We start from the raw sequence: 13,822 nt of genomic DNA, 5'->3' as shown, positions 1-13,822 counted from the left end.
ACGGTTGGTTTTCAATAAGGAAACAGAAGACAAGCTGCGTCTGTTGGACATCTGAACACACAAACAAGTTCCAGGTATTTATATCTTCTTGTTTGTCTCTTCTTAGACTGCTAACAGGATGATGACTGCAACTATTACACCAAAAACCTGTTGAGTTCAGAGTTTAAAAGTGATTCACTGTAAAAAAGAAAAAAGAAAAAGATGAAATCCTTGAACGGTGAAACAAGTGGTTGTGTTTTTAAATGGTTAATTTCTTGGTGAATAAATGAGTGAATGAGTAAGACGCAAGCTCATCAAACTACTAAACATTTTTATATCATTAAAATAATGTTTTAAAAACACGTCATTGGATATAATTCCATCATACAACAGTTTTATGTTGATGTTGTTGTCAAACATTGTGAAAGTGATTAATATACCTTTGTAATTTCGTGGTGCATTTAAGGCGTTTAAGTGCTAAATGTTTTCAAAAGGTCAAAAGTCATTCAGTGAACGGCCAAATAAACACAAACTTCAGCGTCCATGACTAACATGAATCCATTCGGGTTGCTGGGCTGTTATTTAGAATGATTCTCACAGCTTTTTTGGCTCCGCTGATGATCAGAGGAAGCGAGTTAAATGAGTCATCATCTAACTGAAAGTTTAAGTATACTGTATACATCTCTTAAAAGTGTCTCTCCAGTTACGACTTCCTCTAATGGGAAGCAGTGTGCTTTGTGTAAGAGCACTTTTGACCAAACATCGAGGGACTCTCCGCTTTTGATGCAACGTTTAATTAATTTTTTCAGTGCCGGACATGAACTCGCGGACTCGCAGGTCCAGTGGCGGGACCGCCGGCGACTGAAATCTGCTTCAGTGACGATCATCTTCTTCATCAGGTCGGACTGAAGATGCTGCAGCTGTCTTAGCTTCTTAGCAGGAACAGGTAACGCGTATAGCTCTGTCAGAGGTATGCTGTTTAACCGATGAAAATGTCCTTTTGCATGCAGGATGGGCTGCAGCTGCAGCAACGAGAAACAAGTCAACGACAGAAAGTCCCACAAAGGAAAAAACTCTCACGTAGTAAGTTGCTCAAGTCAATAATTAGTGTCACAATTTACTGGGACTTCACATTATTCTACTTTAATTCATTTAAATGATTTAACATTTTTCTCACTGAATGATTTTTTTTTGGGGGGGGGGGGTTATTTCTCAGGCCCGAACTGGAAACACCTATCCAGATAACGGTAATCACTGACCACACCGCATACAGATGATTATTTCCTGACGGGCAGCAGGGCCTGTGCCCGAGCAGCCGACCGCTGCAGCGCAGCGAGGGGATCCTACATTATACGATTAAGATCTCTCCTGGATTTCCTCCATTGCCTTCTGGGAGCGAGATCATGCTATTCAACACACAACTGGATGAGCACCCTTGAACTTTTTGAATTCAGCTGCATTACTCTGCAGCATGCTTCCTCTATATATTAACTTGTGGTTAGCATGCCATTGTGCTGTTAATGGAAGGTCGTATATACACTGAATTAACCTCGTCTTCCCTTTTAGAGGATGGCGTATTTGTGGCACAGCACGATTTCAAGGCAACCAATGACAGCGATCTTCCTTTTAAGAAAGGAGACAGACTTCGAGTTTTACAAGAGTAAGCAGTGCCAGCGGTTCATGGTTGACATTGTGCATCCAGCAGCAGTAAAAAATTAAGCACTTCTAATGATATGATATATAAAGATCTGCTATGTCGTGTTTGCAGAAATGGAGAATGGTGGGTGGCTCAGTCGTTGGTGACCGGAGAGGAGGGCTTCATACCATGTAACTATGTCGCCAGGGCAGACACACTGGAGGTGGAAAAGTGAGAAAAACATTCATATATTCTATTACATATTCTTATCCAATGTCCTGAATCATTATATCAAGTGTACTTTGTGGCGTCTTATCCACAGATGGTTTTTCAAGGACGTAAGCCGGAAAGAAACGGAACGACTGCTTTTAGCCCCTGGAAATAAATTGGGGACCTTCCTTGTCCGTGAGAGCGAGACCAGTCAAGGTGACCATCAGGCAGAATTTCAAATGCAAACCTCATGGCATTGCGTCCAACACATGTTGGTGCTGTCTATATGTCATTCCTTGCAGGGTCCTTCTCCCTGTCAGTCAGAGATCATGTGCTTGAGCAAGGGGATGTGGTAAAACACTATAAGATCCGCTGTCTGGACAAAGGAGGGTTCTACATCTCGCCGTCAAAGACGTTCCCATCCCTGCAGGAGCTGGTGAAATACTACAGCCGTAAGAAACAAGCAGAACTCATTCTATTCTCTGCATGTTTGTGGAAATCATAAATTGGCCGCGCACTGATCAGATTTGGATGCAGATTCGGTTTACTTCTGCGGATGATAATATGGCTGCGCTGAGTGACACGAGGAAGTAAGACTCTTGCTATGAGTCGTGCATTTCCTGTGCGAAATGTGATAGAAGTTCCTCTCCTGTGACAAAAGATAACAGAAACAGAAAGAAGTAGAAATAAGCAGCCTTCAAAATGTATGTAACAAGAACCCATCATGCCTTCATCTCAGTAGTTTACGTCAGCACCACAGAAGAAGAAAAAGCAGGTTTGTTTGGTGACAACGTTTGTGTGCAGGCAATGCAGACGGATTGTGTCGGCGGCTCTGTGCCACATGCAAAACCAATACTCCCCAGCAGCCGTGGGCTCATGATCAGTGGGAGATTCCAAGAGAAAGCCTGAAAATGATGAAGAAACTGGGGGCCGGGCAGTTTGGGGAAGTGTGGATGGGTAAGAGGAAGGAAATGTTCTATTTCTGGCTTTATTACAGAAGACAAAAGATTAGAATACAGTGGATTAAACACCTGGTTTCAATTCATACTGCAGGTTACTATAAGAGCACCCAGAAGGTCGCCATAAAGACCTTGAAGGAGGGAACGATGGCACCAGCGGCCTTCCTCCAGGAGGCCAACCTGATGAAGAAGCTGCAACACGAACGGCTGGTGCGCCTCCACGCTGTGGTCACCAAGGAACCCATTCTTATAGTCACCGAGTTCATGGTCAACGGTAGGACGAAGAGAGGAAGGGAACGACTGATCATTGAATGTACCTCACCAGTCAGAGGTGATAGATTAGGCTATCAATAGGGCAGAAACTAATGAATATCCAGCAAAAAAAATACAACATGCTCAATTTACTGTGATGTAAAACACAACTATATCACGCTCAGAAGCGGAAACCAGGATCAAACAGAATCATTTGGTGTCCAATTGATTTAGCTCTGCAGCTCTGAATCAATCTGAATTGGTGGAGAAGCCCTTTATTGTGAAATGTACTGTCACTCCTTTGTTACGCAAGCAATGCAATCATGTAAAAATGAATTAAAGGTGAAGCTTAAGATACCAAAATCATTATGAGAGAATGAATGTTCAGTAAGGCTGCAGAAAGCAGAGGGCCACACACTGAAAGCTTCACAACAGCATGTCCTTCTGGGTCGTTGGGTTTATTTGATTGATTGAATGGCATTGGGCAGGTGCATTGCTGCGTGTACTTGCTTTAGACTCCAATGTGACATCCAACCATTCAGACGGCCACAATCGTCTCGTCTGCTGCAGCCTATCTCAGCTGGCTACAGGCAAGAGGTGGGGTACCCCCCCCCTGGTGGAGACGCCGACCTCCAATGTCAAAATTACACTGTATTGCAGCAGCAGCAGACACGCGTGGCTGCTTCCAGTGAAAGATCAGTCTAAATTGTGAAAGATCAGTCTAAATTGTGAAATATCAGCGTCACACATTTGAACATGTTTTGTTGTCATGCCTCGTGGTGATGGAGTTGTGCTTCTCCTTTTCTTGAATGCAGGATGTCTTCTTGACTTTCTAAAAACAGATGAAGGGAAGCGGCTAAAAACGAATAAACTAATAGACATGGCGGCACAGGTGCGGAACATCTTTCTACTAACAAAAGTGTAGAGGCAGACGGTTTACAGTATTGTGTCTTTGCATGGGTTATTTTTTACGACACTGCTCATCCACGCTTTTTCCATAAGTTCAGCAAAGTATAAGAAATGTTTTTCTATTGGCCTGCAAAAGCTGCTCTATGTCTTTTTTTTTTTTTTTTTTTGCTGCTTCTGTTTGTTTGCGAGGGCATGACATTAACGCTTCATTCACCCAGTAAGACAGACCAGCTGCAGTAAAAACCAGTCCTGACGTGGGCACACATGAAAACTGTCAGCGGCCGCTGTGTGGGACTTTTTCTCAGCTTGGCCTGAAAGCCCCACCCAATGTCAATTATTAACATCCGGACAGGAAGTCACTCTCTTTTTCCATCATCAGCAAGCTCCCCCACAACTCATTTGACCCTCCCCCCCCCCCCCAAAAAAAGCGTTTTCACTTCCTGAAAGTTGGCACATCCTGCTAAAACCACTTTGCTGCTGATAGCCACAGCGCATGGGTTTAAAACACATTCTTCTTCTCAAGTGCACATGCTCAGCTGATACCGTGTGCAGCAGTCAAAGGAAACACATCTTGTCTATAATTATTCTATGTATTAATTCAGGCGTTGTCTATGAAAGGAATCATTGTTTTACTTTCTGCTACAAACCAATGAATGAACTTCATTTCCTCGTCTTCTAGCTTTTCATCTGAAAACCCCTCCGGAAGCCAATTATCCCCCTCTTTCATTTCATACGTGACAGATAGCCGAAGGCATGGCGTACATCGAGAAGAAGAACTACATCCACCGGGACCTGCGTGCGGCCAACATTCTGGTCAGTGACGCCATGCACTGCAAGATAGCCGACTTTGGCTTGGCCAGGATCATCGAGTCGGAGTACATGGCCCAAGAAGGTGCGGTGTGGTGATCTGACAATAAATGCGTCCTTGAGGACAGCCAGGACTTTAGATGTCCTGTCCACCTAAGAGTCTGATATCACCCTTTGAGCAGACAATATGAAAGTCTAAATTAAAACATCAAAATTATTTTTTGTAGATTGTAAACCTCCCCAAGTCCAAAACATATTGAATGCATTACTGTCTCAAACAGTCTGAAATTGATGACGTATCTCTTATATGTCATTTCATATTATGGCAGCAGTACATATTGATGGTCGCGTAAAATGGTCGCGTGGCCAACATTGCCAGAAAATGATCAATTCTCTTTCTGACAACCAGGTGCTAAATTTCCCATTAAATGGACGTCGCCGGAGGCCATTAACTTTGGCAGATTCAGCATCAAGTCAGATGTCTGGTCTTTTGGGATCCTCCTCACAGAGATTGTCACCTACGGAAGAATACCCTACCCAGGTATGAGAAGGGAGGAATGAATTGAGGAATACATTTTTAAGCTCCATTGACTACAATGTTATCGAACATTTCAAAGTGATCCAGAATCCAGGATCTCATCTGCATCATCACCAAAATTGAATCATCTGTTCCTGGTAACATCCCCAACATTTTCATCAAGATCCGTCTGTGACATTCTGAGTTATGTTGCTAAAAGACAGACAGACAGACCAACGGCGGTGATTACATAACCCCTGCCTCGGCGGAGGGAGGCAGAATGAGTCCGGTGTGTGGGATCCAGAGGGATGTACGTTTATGTTCATGTCTGAAACTGATAAAAAATGTCATTGCCTTTGTGTGAGCTGTTCATAGTAGGACCTCTTTAGAGAAAAGCTACCAGTTTTGTACACTAGCTCAAAAAGGACAAACCAAACCAAACACTTTCCTCAGCTCAGATCTTCTTATTAGGAAGGTGTTTGGTTCGAAGTACAGGTGAGGTTTTGCTACAAAGTCTTCAGAATTAATTTCTTACAAAAAACAACAACTGAACTGTAAAATGTTTGAAAGAGCCATCAAAAGCTCACACATGCTGCCTTTGTTTTTCTTTTTTTTATCATCAGGAATGACCAACCCAGAGGTGATCAGGAGCCTGGACCGCTCGTACAGGATGCCGTGTCCAGATGGATGCCCCGAGGAGCTCTACGACATTATGAAGATGTGCTGGAAGGAGACCCCTGAGGACCGGCCCACGTTTGAATTTCTGCAGAACACTCTTAATGATTTCTTTACTGCCACTGAGGGACAATATGAGCTGCAGCCGTGATTAAAGACGATCTTTGATCACAAGCTGTGTTTCCGCCCGGTAACCTGAAGACAACAACGTCCAAAAGTGAGATGTGAGAGTCTATGGATCAAGGATGGGAACATCCTCTCCATACAACGTCAAAATCAGAGAGGAAATATTCAGAACTTCCACACAAAGATTTTAAATATATATATATATATTGTACTGGCTTTCCAAACATGGAAATACAAATACAGAAGAAGTGAAAAGGACTTTGGCCCCGAGGAGGCTGGCACACGTACAGCAATGGATGGAACATTTGCATGGTACAGAAATATCAGTCTGAGATTAAATACACACCATTTTGCACTTTAAAAAAAATGTCAACATTGTTTCAGAAGACACATCAAAAATATAAGAGAAATGTCAATGCCTACATGTTGTTAAAATAAACTAGCATTATCAGTTGTTGTTGGATCTATTCAGATCATTTAATCACAGTTCCATAAAACATTCTTCTCATTAATTCTATGTTTTATACAGTTACAATTATATTTTATGGTGTGCTGTTTGAAAAAGTGACTGCTGCATTTCTCATAAATAGTTTAAAAATTCACCGAAAAATTGAGAGATTTTGTGCTGCATTTAGTGAGCCAAAATATTAAATTTAATAAGAATGGATTTTTATTAGAAGATTTTCTTGACTGGGCTAAATGAAGATGGCACTTTGGAACAAGGACAGTGAGGGTTGCCTTGAAAATAATAATAATAATAATAATAATAATAATCTTTGAAGATCAAATTAAAGTCTGGAATTTTTAGTTACATAACGGACGGTGACGACAGCAGTCTACACAGGAAGGTATGACGAAGTAACAGCGGTTTGGATCGGCAAACTAAACCATCCCTGGGGATCCAAGACGGTATCTAAACGATAAGGGTGTGGAATGGCCAGGGGTTAAACTTTGCTGCTTCCTGAATGACAGGAAACAGGAAACAGGAAACGAGTGTCAGCATTCCTCAAATGCCACACACCTAGAAGTCCTATCACTCCAAATATGTTAGGGACATTCTTCTCTTAAAAAAAATCCTTTTTGTGAGACATTCTAAGGCAACGCTAAGTGATTATTATAGACTGAGTGCATGTTCATGCACCACTGGCAAGCGTTCCTGTTGTGTCATCAAAAGAGCTCGGTGCTGATTCACAGTGAGTGAAGTACTTTCACTTAAAATGTATATACAGACTGGACAGGATCTGCCTGATTCATCTATAGATGCATCAATATGTTTCCTTTAGGGTAAATTAATTCCATTATATACACCACTATTCTACACTGGCAGTCAGTGTAGTATCAATCTTTATTGTGAATGTTAGCAAAGACAGATTATTGGCACTTGTGTACTTTTAAGGCTTGTGGTGGCTTGGTTGTTTACCTTCAGTGAAACGTTTGGTTTCTTTGCCTTTTCTTGAAAGTGCATATAAATTGTATGGTGCAAAAATATATGTACGATCATGAGGAAAGGAAAACTGAAACGTTCACGTTGTCATCCTGCAGGGGTCAGTGTTTCACGTTATGGAACAAAACATTTAAAAGAGTCAGATTTCCTTCCTTCAAAGCAAACTGTATGATATCATGCTTCAAAATATGACTTAGACAAATAGACACACTAGTTACTTTCCCAGCTGTTTCAGGGCCATAAAACATGACTAAGCAAAATAAACACCCAAAAACACTATATGTTTGGGATATATTGCAGCAGTTTTCATCCAGATATCAGGTGTGATCGGAAGCCGCTGAACATTTTCCCACTGCTTTCCAGAGGCTCGCCGACAGTTGGAGGTCATAACAGCAGCATTCTATCTGCTGATGAAAGGAGAAAATTACCGCTAAGTGTCACACTGTAGGTAATTGATGAAGCAGCCTTACCTTGGAATTAAGCATGATGTTGACACAAGATGACAAGACATGTGGGGTAAAGGCTGGGAGATTAAATTCCCCCCCCCCCCCCCGCCCCCATCTGTTTATCACCACTACTTTAGAGGACTAATGACAGGAAACAGTGGCTTGTTTGCAGACTGATGGCCGATCCCTTCGAAGGCATCGTATCATTAGCATCTTGTGGTGATAACCCCAAAGAGCAAAACCACAGAAGAGACGAGATGTGCTTTCATCTTCTGATTATGGTTCTGGTTTCAGATGTGTTAAATTGGGATTATGTTGCTCATAAGAACATTTTCTCTCCGAGTCTTTGATGTCTTCAATTTAATGGAGTCCATCAATCAGGAGCATTTGGTGCAATAGCTCTTGAAATGACGACAAAAGTATTTTCACAAATGAGAATTTGCAGCACACATAAATCAGGATTATTGGGGTTTGAAACATTTAGCAACTTTTTCTTCACATTATCAACAGGATTTATTGATTAAAATGGCAAGTAATGTTTTATGAGTTTGAATTTGAAACACAAACAAAAAAAGGCAGTGATTTGCAGATCAATGAAACCTCATACGTAAATAAAGTACTGGAAGCACAAAGTAATGAAACTTAATAATGAAAATAAAATATGTGAGTTATATAAACAACAATTATATTTATAAATATATATATACACAAAAGCACACGCAGGTTTTGAAGCAACAAATTCTGCCAAGCAGACATCTTTGCAGCTTGTGCCTATAATAAAGGAGCTGAACCGGTCTGGCTGCACCAGTGACCCCATCCTGATCACTGATGCCGGTTCATGAACTGTGTGCTCATAACATAACTCTTTAACTCATAGCTGTTTCATCCGGTGGATTCCGCGCTCCATGATTTCTAAAATGAATGTCATATTTTCACTCATCAGAACACAGTAGAGTTCAGGTCCAGTGAAGTCCGTGACGTTTCTCGATCCGGTTTATACAGTTTCCTCTTTGCATTGCGAGAATGTCAACTGTCATTTGAGGAGCAGCAACAAACTTCACAATGTCTTTTGGAAGTGTTCCTGACGTAATGCAGAGATGTCACTGGAGAATCATATCTGTTTTTAATCTAGTGATGTCATTACAGAATCATGTCTGCTGTTAATCTAATGATGTCATTACAGAATCCAGTGATGTCATTACAGAATCATGTCTGCTTTTAATCCAGTGATGTCATTACAGAATTCTGTCTGCTTTTAATCCAGTGATGTCATTACAGAATCATGTCTGCTTTTAATCCAGTGATGTCATTACAGAATCCTGTCTTCTTTTAATCCAGTGATGTCATTACAGAATTCTGTCTGCTTTCCTCATGCAGTGATGTCTGAGGCCCAAAGGTCGTAGCCGTCCAATATTGGTTATGATTTCTTCTGATAATCTGAATCTTCAAATTATATAGATGATTAAACAAATTATTTGTAATTTTATTTTTGGAAACAATTTTCCTAAATTGTTTGCACTATTTAACAGAGTGGAGAAGTCCTCCCCCGCTCTACTTCAGAAAGACTGAGCATCTCTGGAGGAACGTTTTATTTCATATTTCTAACCTGTTACCAGTTAAAATAATACATTTCAACAGGATGTTTTCTATTAGCATTTCATGATGTTTCTAGTATATTGTTGGCACTGCCCAAACTTTATTTGAAATGTGTGCTCACAATAAAATTCAATTTGGACATACAGTTTTCAAAAGGCATTAAATTGGTAATTTTCAACATTTGGTGGCTACAGGCGAGAGGTGGGGATGGGGTACACCCCAGATGAGACGCCAGCTCATCAATGGGCCACGTGGAAGAAAGGCCAGCATTCACTCGCTCTCATGGACAATTTACAGCAACCATTTGGCCTAAGTTCCACGTTTATGGAAGTGGGAGGAAGCCGGAGAACCCGAAGAGAACCCACGCAGACGTGGGGAGAAAATGCAAACTCGGCACAGTAAAGCCCCAGGTGGAATCAAACCTGCGGCTCGAGGCAACAGCGCCACCCTGCTGCCTTATGGGGTTTCAATGTTTAGCAAATCGTTCAATTCTGTTGAGATTTACATTTCAGAAACCATTCCAAACATTTCAGAAACAGGGTTGTAAAGCCAATAACCAATGCCAAAGGCTTTATCCTTTAACACACAAGCTCTGTTTACCTCAACATTCAAAGCCTGCCTCAGCATTAGTAGCAGAACACGCGTTACAGCGCTGAGCCCTTGATACTGATTATGAAACAGGAAAACATGTCCAGAAAAAAAAGAACACAGCAATTTCGTATTTGGCTTATGTTATACAGATCCATGCATCAGAGCGATTATATTTTCTAAGCAAAATTAATTCTTATGTGAAGTCAATTTATGCTAATGTATTTTCTTTTATAGAGCCAAGCCAAATGAAATCTGCAAAGTGAGGCGCAATTTATGCTACCTTTTGTTGACTGGGATGGATTTAGAAAACCATCTGCAAATTGATATTTTTTTTCTTGATATGCAAGTTCTTGTTAGTTAATTTACTTTATGAAGCCTCAAATTCATGATGCAGCAGGAAAGAAATGCATCAACCCCCCACAAACGTATCTGTTGATTGACCACTATCTGGTAACTACACTGAAATTCAATTATATGTGCCCTGGTGCGGTAAAAAGTACTGGAAGATACTGCTGGCTAAGAACAAGGGGGGCTGAAATGTAACCATCCGAAGCTCTGCTAGACCTTCTGCCGCCACCGTGAAGCATATAAGTTGAACGTGATCTTGTTATCTTTAAAAGAACGACCACCAATGAAGAACAAGATGAAGTGGGTTCGAGTGAGCATCTAGGTCTCTGTGCAATCACAAAAGCCTTCACTGGAAGCGAAGCTGCGTTGCAGCTACATTTCACACAGCTGCAGACCTAAGTGACATCCGATATGCCGTGTGAGGGGACAAACGAGCCTTTTGTTAGCTCTCCAGCGAGACAGCTCCCTTATCAGTATGCAGCACGGTGCTCCCACCCAGTTTAAGATCCCTGCTGTCGCCATCTCCCCTTCTCCTGATGCCGTGTGCTCCAAATGTCACCGTACATATTCATACATGTGGATTTGACCTTGGATGGCTGTCTCTACCAGCTTGCTTCCCTTCTGCCTGTGGTTGAAACTCACTGACAAAAAAAGAGGAAAATCAAGCAGAACATGATGTTACAGTGGAGGCGAAGTGTCCTGTGAATGTATTATTATGGACTGTACAGTTTCTCTGACATGAGATGCAATTGATGTGCAGTGCATGATGGGAAGTAGATACCGATTGATGCATAACTGCTTCCTCTTCAGCTGAAACTCCTCAGCAGTCGAGGAGCTATTTTTTTTCTTCCATTTTTACACTAAGCGCACCTGAGCATCATAAAGGAGATGGGGAAAGTGAGCTCCAGTCATTTGGTATATGGTATTTTGCTATGTTAACCTTGTCTACATAAAATCTTTGGATATTTTTTTTTTCAAACTGAATGTTAAATGTTAAGAGTAGGGGGGAGGGGGGAGTTGGGTTCAATCCCCAAATAAGGTTTGAAGGTAGCCTCTTGTCGTTATACAGAGCCTCTGTAATTCTACTGACTTTTCATTTATCGGATATGAGAGATATATGTGACCCTGATGTAACATCACACAAATCATGCACAAACTGCTCCAACAGTGAGTGTAAAAACCCACCGACTGTGGTGAAGCTGTGCTCAGAGCTTGCCTTTACCCAGCATGAAATGAAGGACTTGTTCTCCCTCATGCAGCAAACAGCAGAGCAACGGGGGCCACTTGTGCTGCCAGCAATTACTGCACGTTGAAAATAAATAACTGAATTAGAGGCAAAAGTGAAATAGCGAGCAGGTTCTATGCCTCTATGGAAAATTAAAAATCCATATGCCTGAGTGCTGCTTGTTTAGATCATTTTAATCCTTGAGTATGCTGGTCATTTAACCCCTTAGAGCTCAGTTTTCAGCACGAATGAAGCTTATATTTCCTTCCCAATACCCTCTGTTTAGTGCTGATATCACCACTTTAACGGATTTGTTGCCCCTGTTCCTTTGTTTGTTTGAATGGATGGATGGATGAAAATGTATTGTTCTATTCTATTCTATTCTGCTGTGTTAAATTCTCTTCTCTGATTAGAGCTTATTCATGCAATGCTTTAGTCTGTAATGTGGGATCAAGGATGGCAAACTAAAAAGGCTGCTGGAAACTTCTTAAGGGATGAAGAACATAAATCTGCATTGTTGTAAAGCTTTGTGATTTTTAGCTGTGTGTGTGAGCCAAGACTGCGCTTTCTCCTGAGAATCATCACCATCTACTGGAAATAAAAGAATTACAATTAAGCTATTTGTACAAACATGTCAGCTGTCCCAGTATTTGATTCCAATTTTGAGTCACACACTGAGGGGTGAATGGACGCTGAAGACCAAGTCCAGCTGTGTTTGATGCGTCACATGACGCAAAAAATGTTTGATACACAGCACAGCCTCATTCTCACCACGGAGACGCTGTAATATACCGACTTTACATTGAGTAAACATCACACAAAGTAATTGCAGCACTGCAGCGAGTACGAACCCCAATAGCCCTGTGTTGCTGTGTCTCTGCTCAGGTAAATGTCAGCAGGAAAACAGGCAGCTGTCATAATAAGTCCTAAATTGTGTGTATATATTGCAGACCTTCTATTTATTTGGCTCTTTCTTTTCATGAATGTCTCTATGCCTGTTCCATCTTGCAGAGGACAGCAGAGCACAAATAAACTGTGGCAACACCAAAGAGAACAAGTGAAAATAGAGGTTTGAGAGGAGGCAGCATACACTTCTGTCTGAGGCATATCTTCTCCTTTTCTTGTGGTGTTAAACTCATATTAAAAAAAAAAATCAAATTTCCACATACTTTAATCTCCTGGTGTTTAATAAGTAATGCCTCACACATCTGATGACTTGAGGACTGCAGTATGTGCTGGCCCATTCCGTGTCGACAAGCAATCTAAAGTGAAACGCTTGCCCCATGAGGCAATGCACTTGACTTATCAGCGTGATTCATCTTCCCGATAACGCTCTGTGTCTTGGGGGAGGCTGTAGGACCCGGAATAGACTGACTGCTGGGGCCAGAGGAATGGTTGCATCAAACGTTTGAGGGGGGATCTAAAATTGCAACAGCATTTCTTTTAGGTGCAATTAAAGAAAGATTTGTCTATTTTAAAAGTGCCTGTGAATTTACTGTATGTGAACAACCAACTATGGGTGAAAATTCTCAACAAGGTTTCATTGCATTTGACTGATCCTTGAGATGAGCCTTGAATCAGATTTTAAAGAAGCTACAGCACCATCATCCAAGTAATCCAAGTACTGTGCCACTGTTTCTATGGTAGTGTGGCATAGCTTGGGATCTATGACAGACCCCGCCACTCCCCACAGAGTCAGAATGACATATCCACCAGCTGCACTTCAACAATGATCCTAATCCCTATAGAAAACATGGTTTGATGAGTCTGCAGATGCGACAGCACGACAATCCTCGACAGACCAGGATGTAACTTTGGGCCACTCTGACTGCAGTGTAGCCCACCACCCCACAGGATGACATCATCAGGTGGTTGTGCCGTCCATGAAGGGGAGGATTACTGCTGTAGATGGGAACCGCTCTCTTTGTCTGATTTTCATACTGTTTTCTTAGCCCCTGTGTGTATTGTGTATTTCTCATCGCAAATTGCGCAAATAAAAAACAGATAATATTGCACAGCTTTATCTGATGACAGATTATAAAACATTCTCCCTATCGTCCAACGCAACATGCCTACAGGAACATCAGCACTCGCCACGTGAA

The 13,822-nt window shown here is 41.6% G+C and overlaps 1 protein-coding gene across 1 annotated transcript; it reads left to right on the top strand.

Annotated features, from left to right (window-relative positions):
• Positions 1-990: 990 nt before the first annotated feature.
• Positions 991-6,095, top strand: LOC137914964 (tyrosine-protein kinase Blk-like). The gene is made up of 12 exons (XM_068758446.1): positions 991-1,062; positions 1,196-1,226; positions 1,546-1,639; positions 1,745-1,846; positions 1,938-2,041; positions 2,128-2,277; positions 2,630-2,782; positions 2,879-3,058; positions 3,852-3,928; positions 4,687-4,837; positions 5,162-5,293; positions 5,893-6,095. The coding sequence occupies exons 1-12, from the start codon at positions 991-993 to the stop codon at positions 6,093-6,095; spliced, it is 1,449 nt and encodes a 482-aa protein (XP_068614547.1).
• Positions 6,096-13,822: the final 7,727 nt, after the last annotated feature.

This window comes from Brachionichthys hirsutus, unplaced genomic scaffold (assembly GCF_040956055.1).
Source record: "Brachionichthys hirsutus isolate HB-005 unplaced genomic scaffold, CSIRO-AGI_Bhir_v1 contig_328, whole genome shotgun sequence".
Lineage (NCBI taxonomy): Eukaryota > Metazoa > Chordata > Actinopteri > Lophiiformes > Brachionichthyidae > Brachionichthys > Brachionichthys hirsutus.
This window is presented reverse-complemented; position numbering and strand designations above follow the sequence as displayed.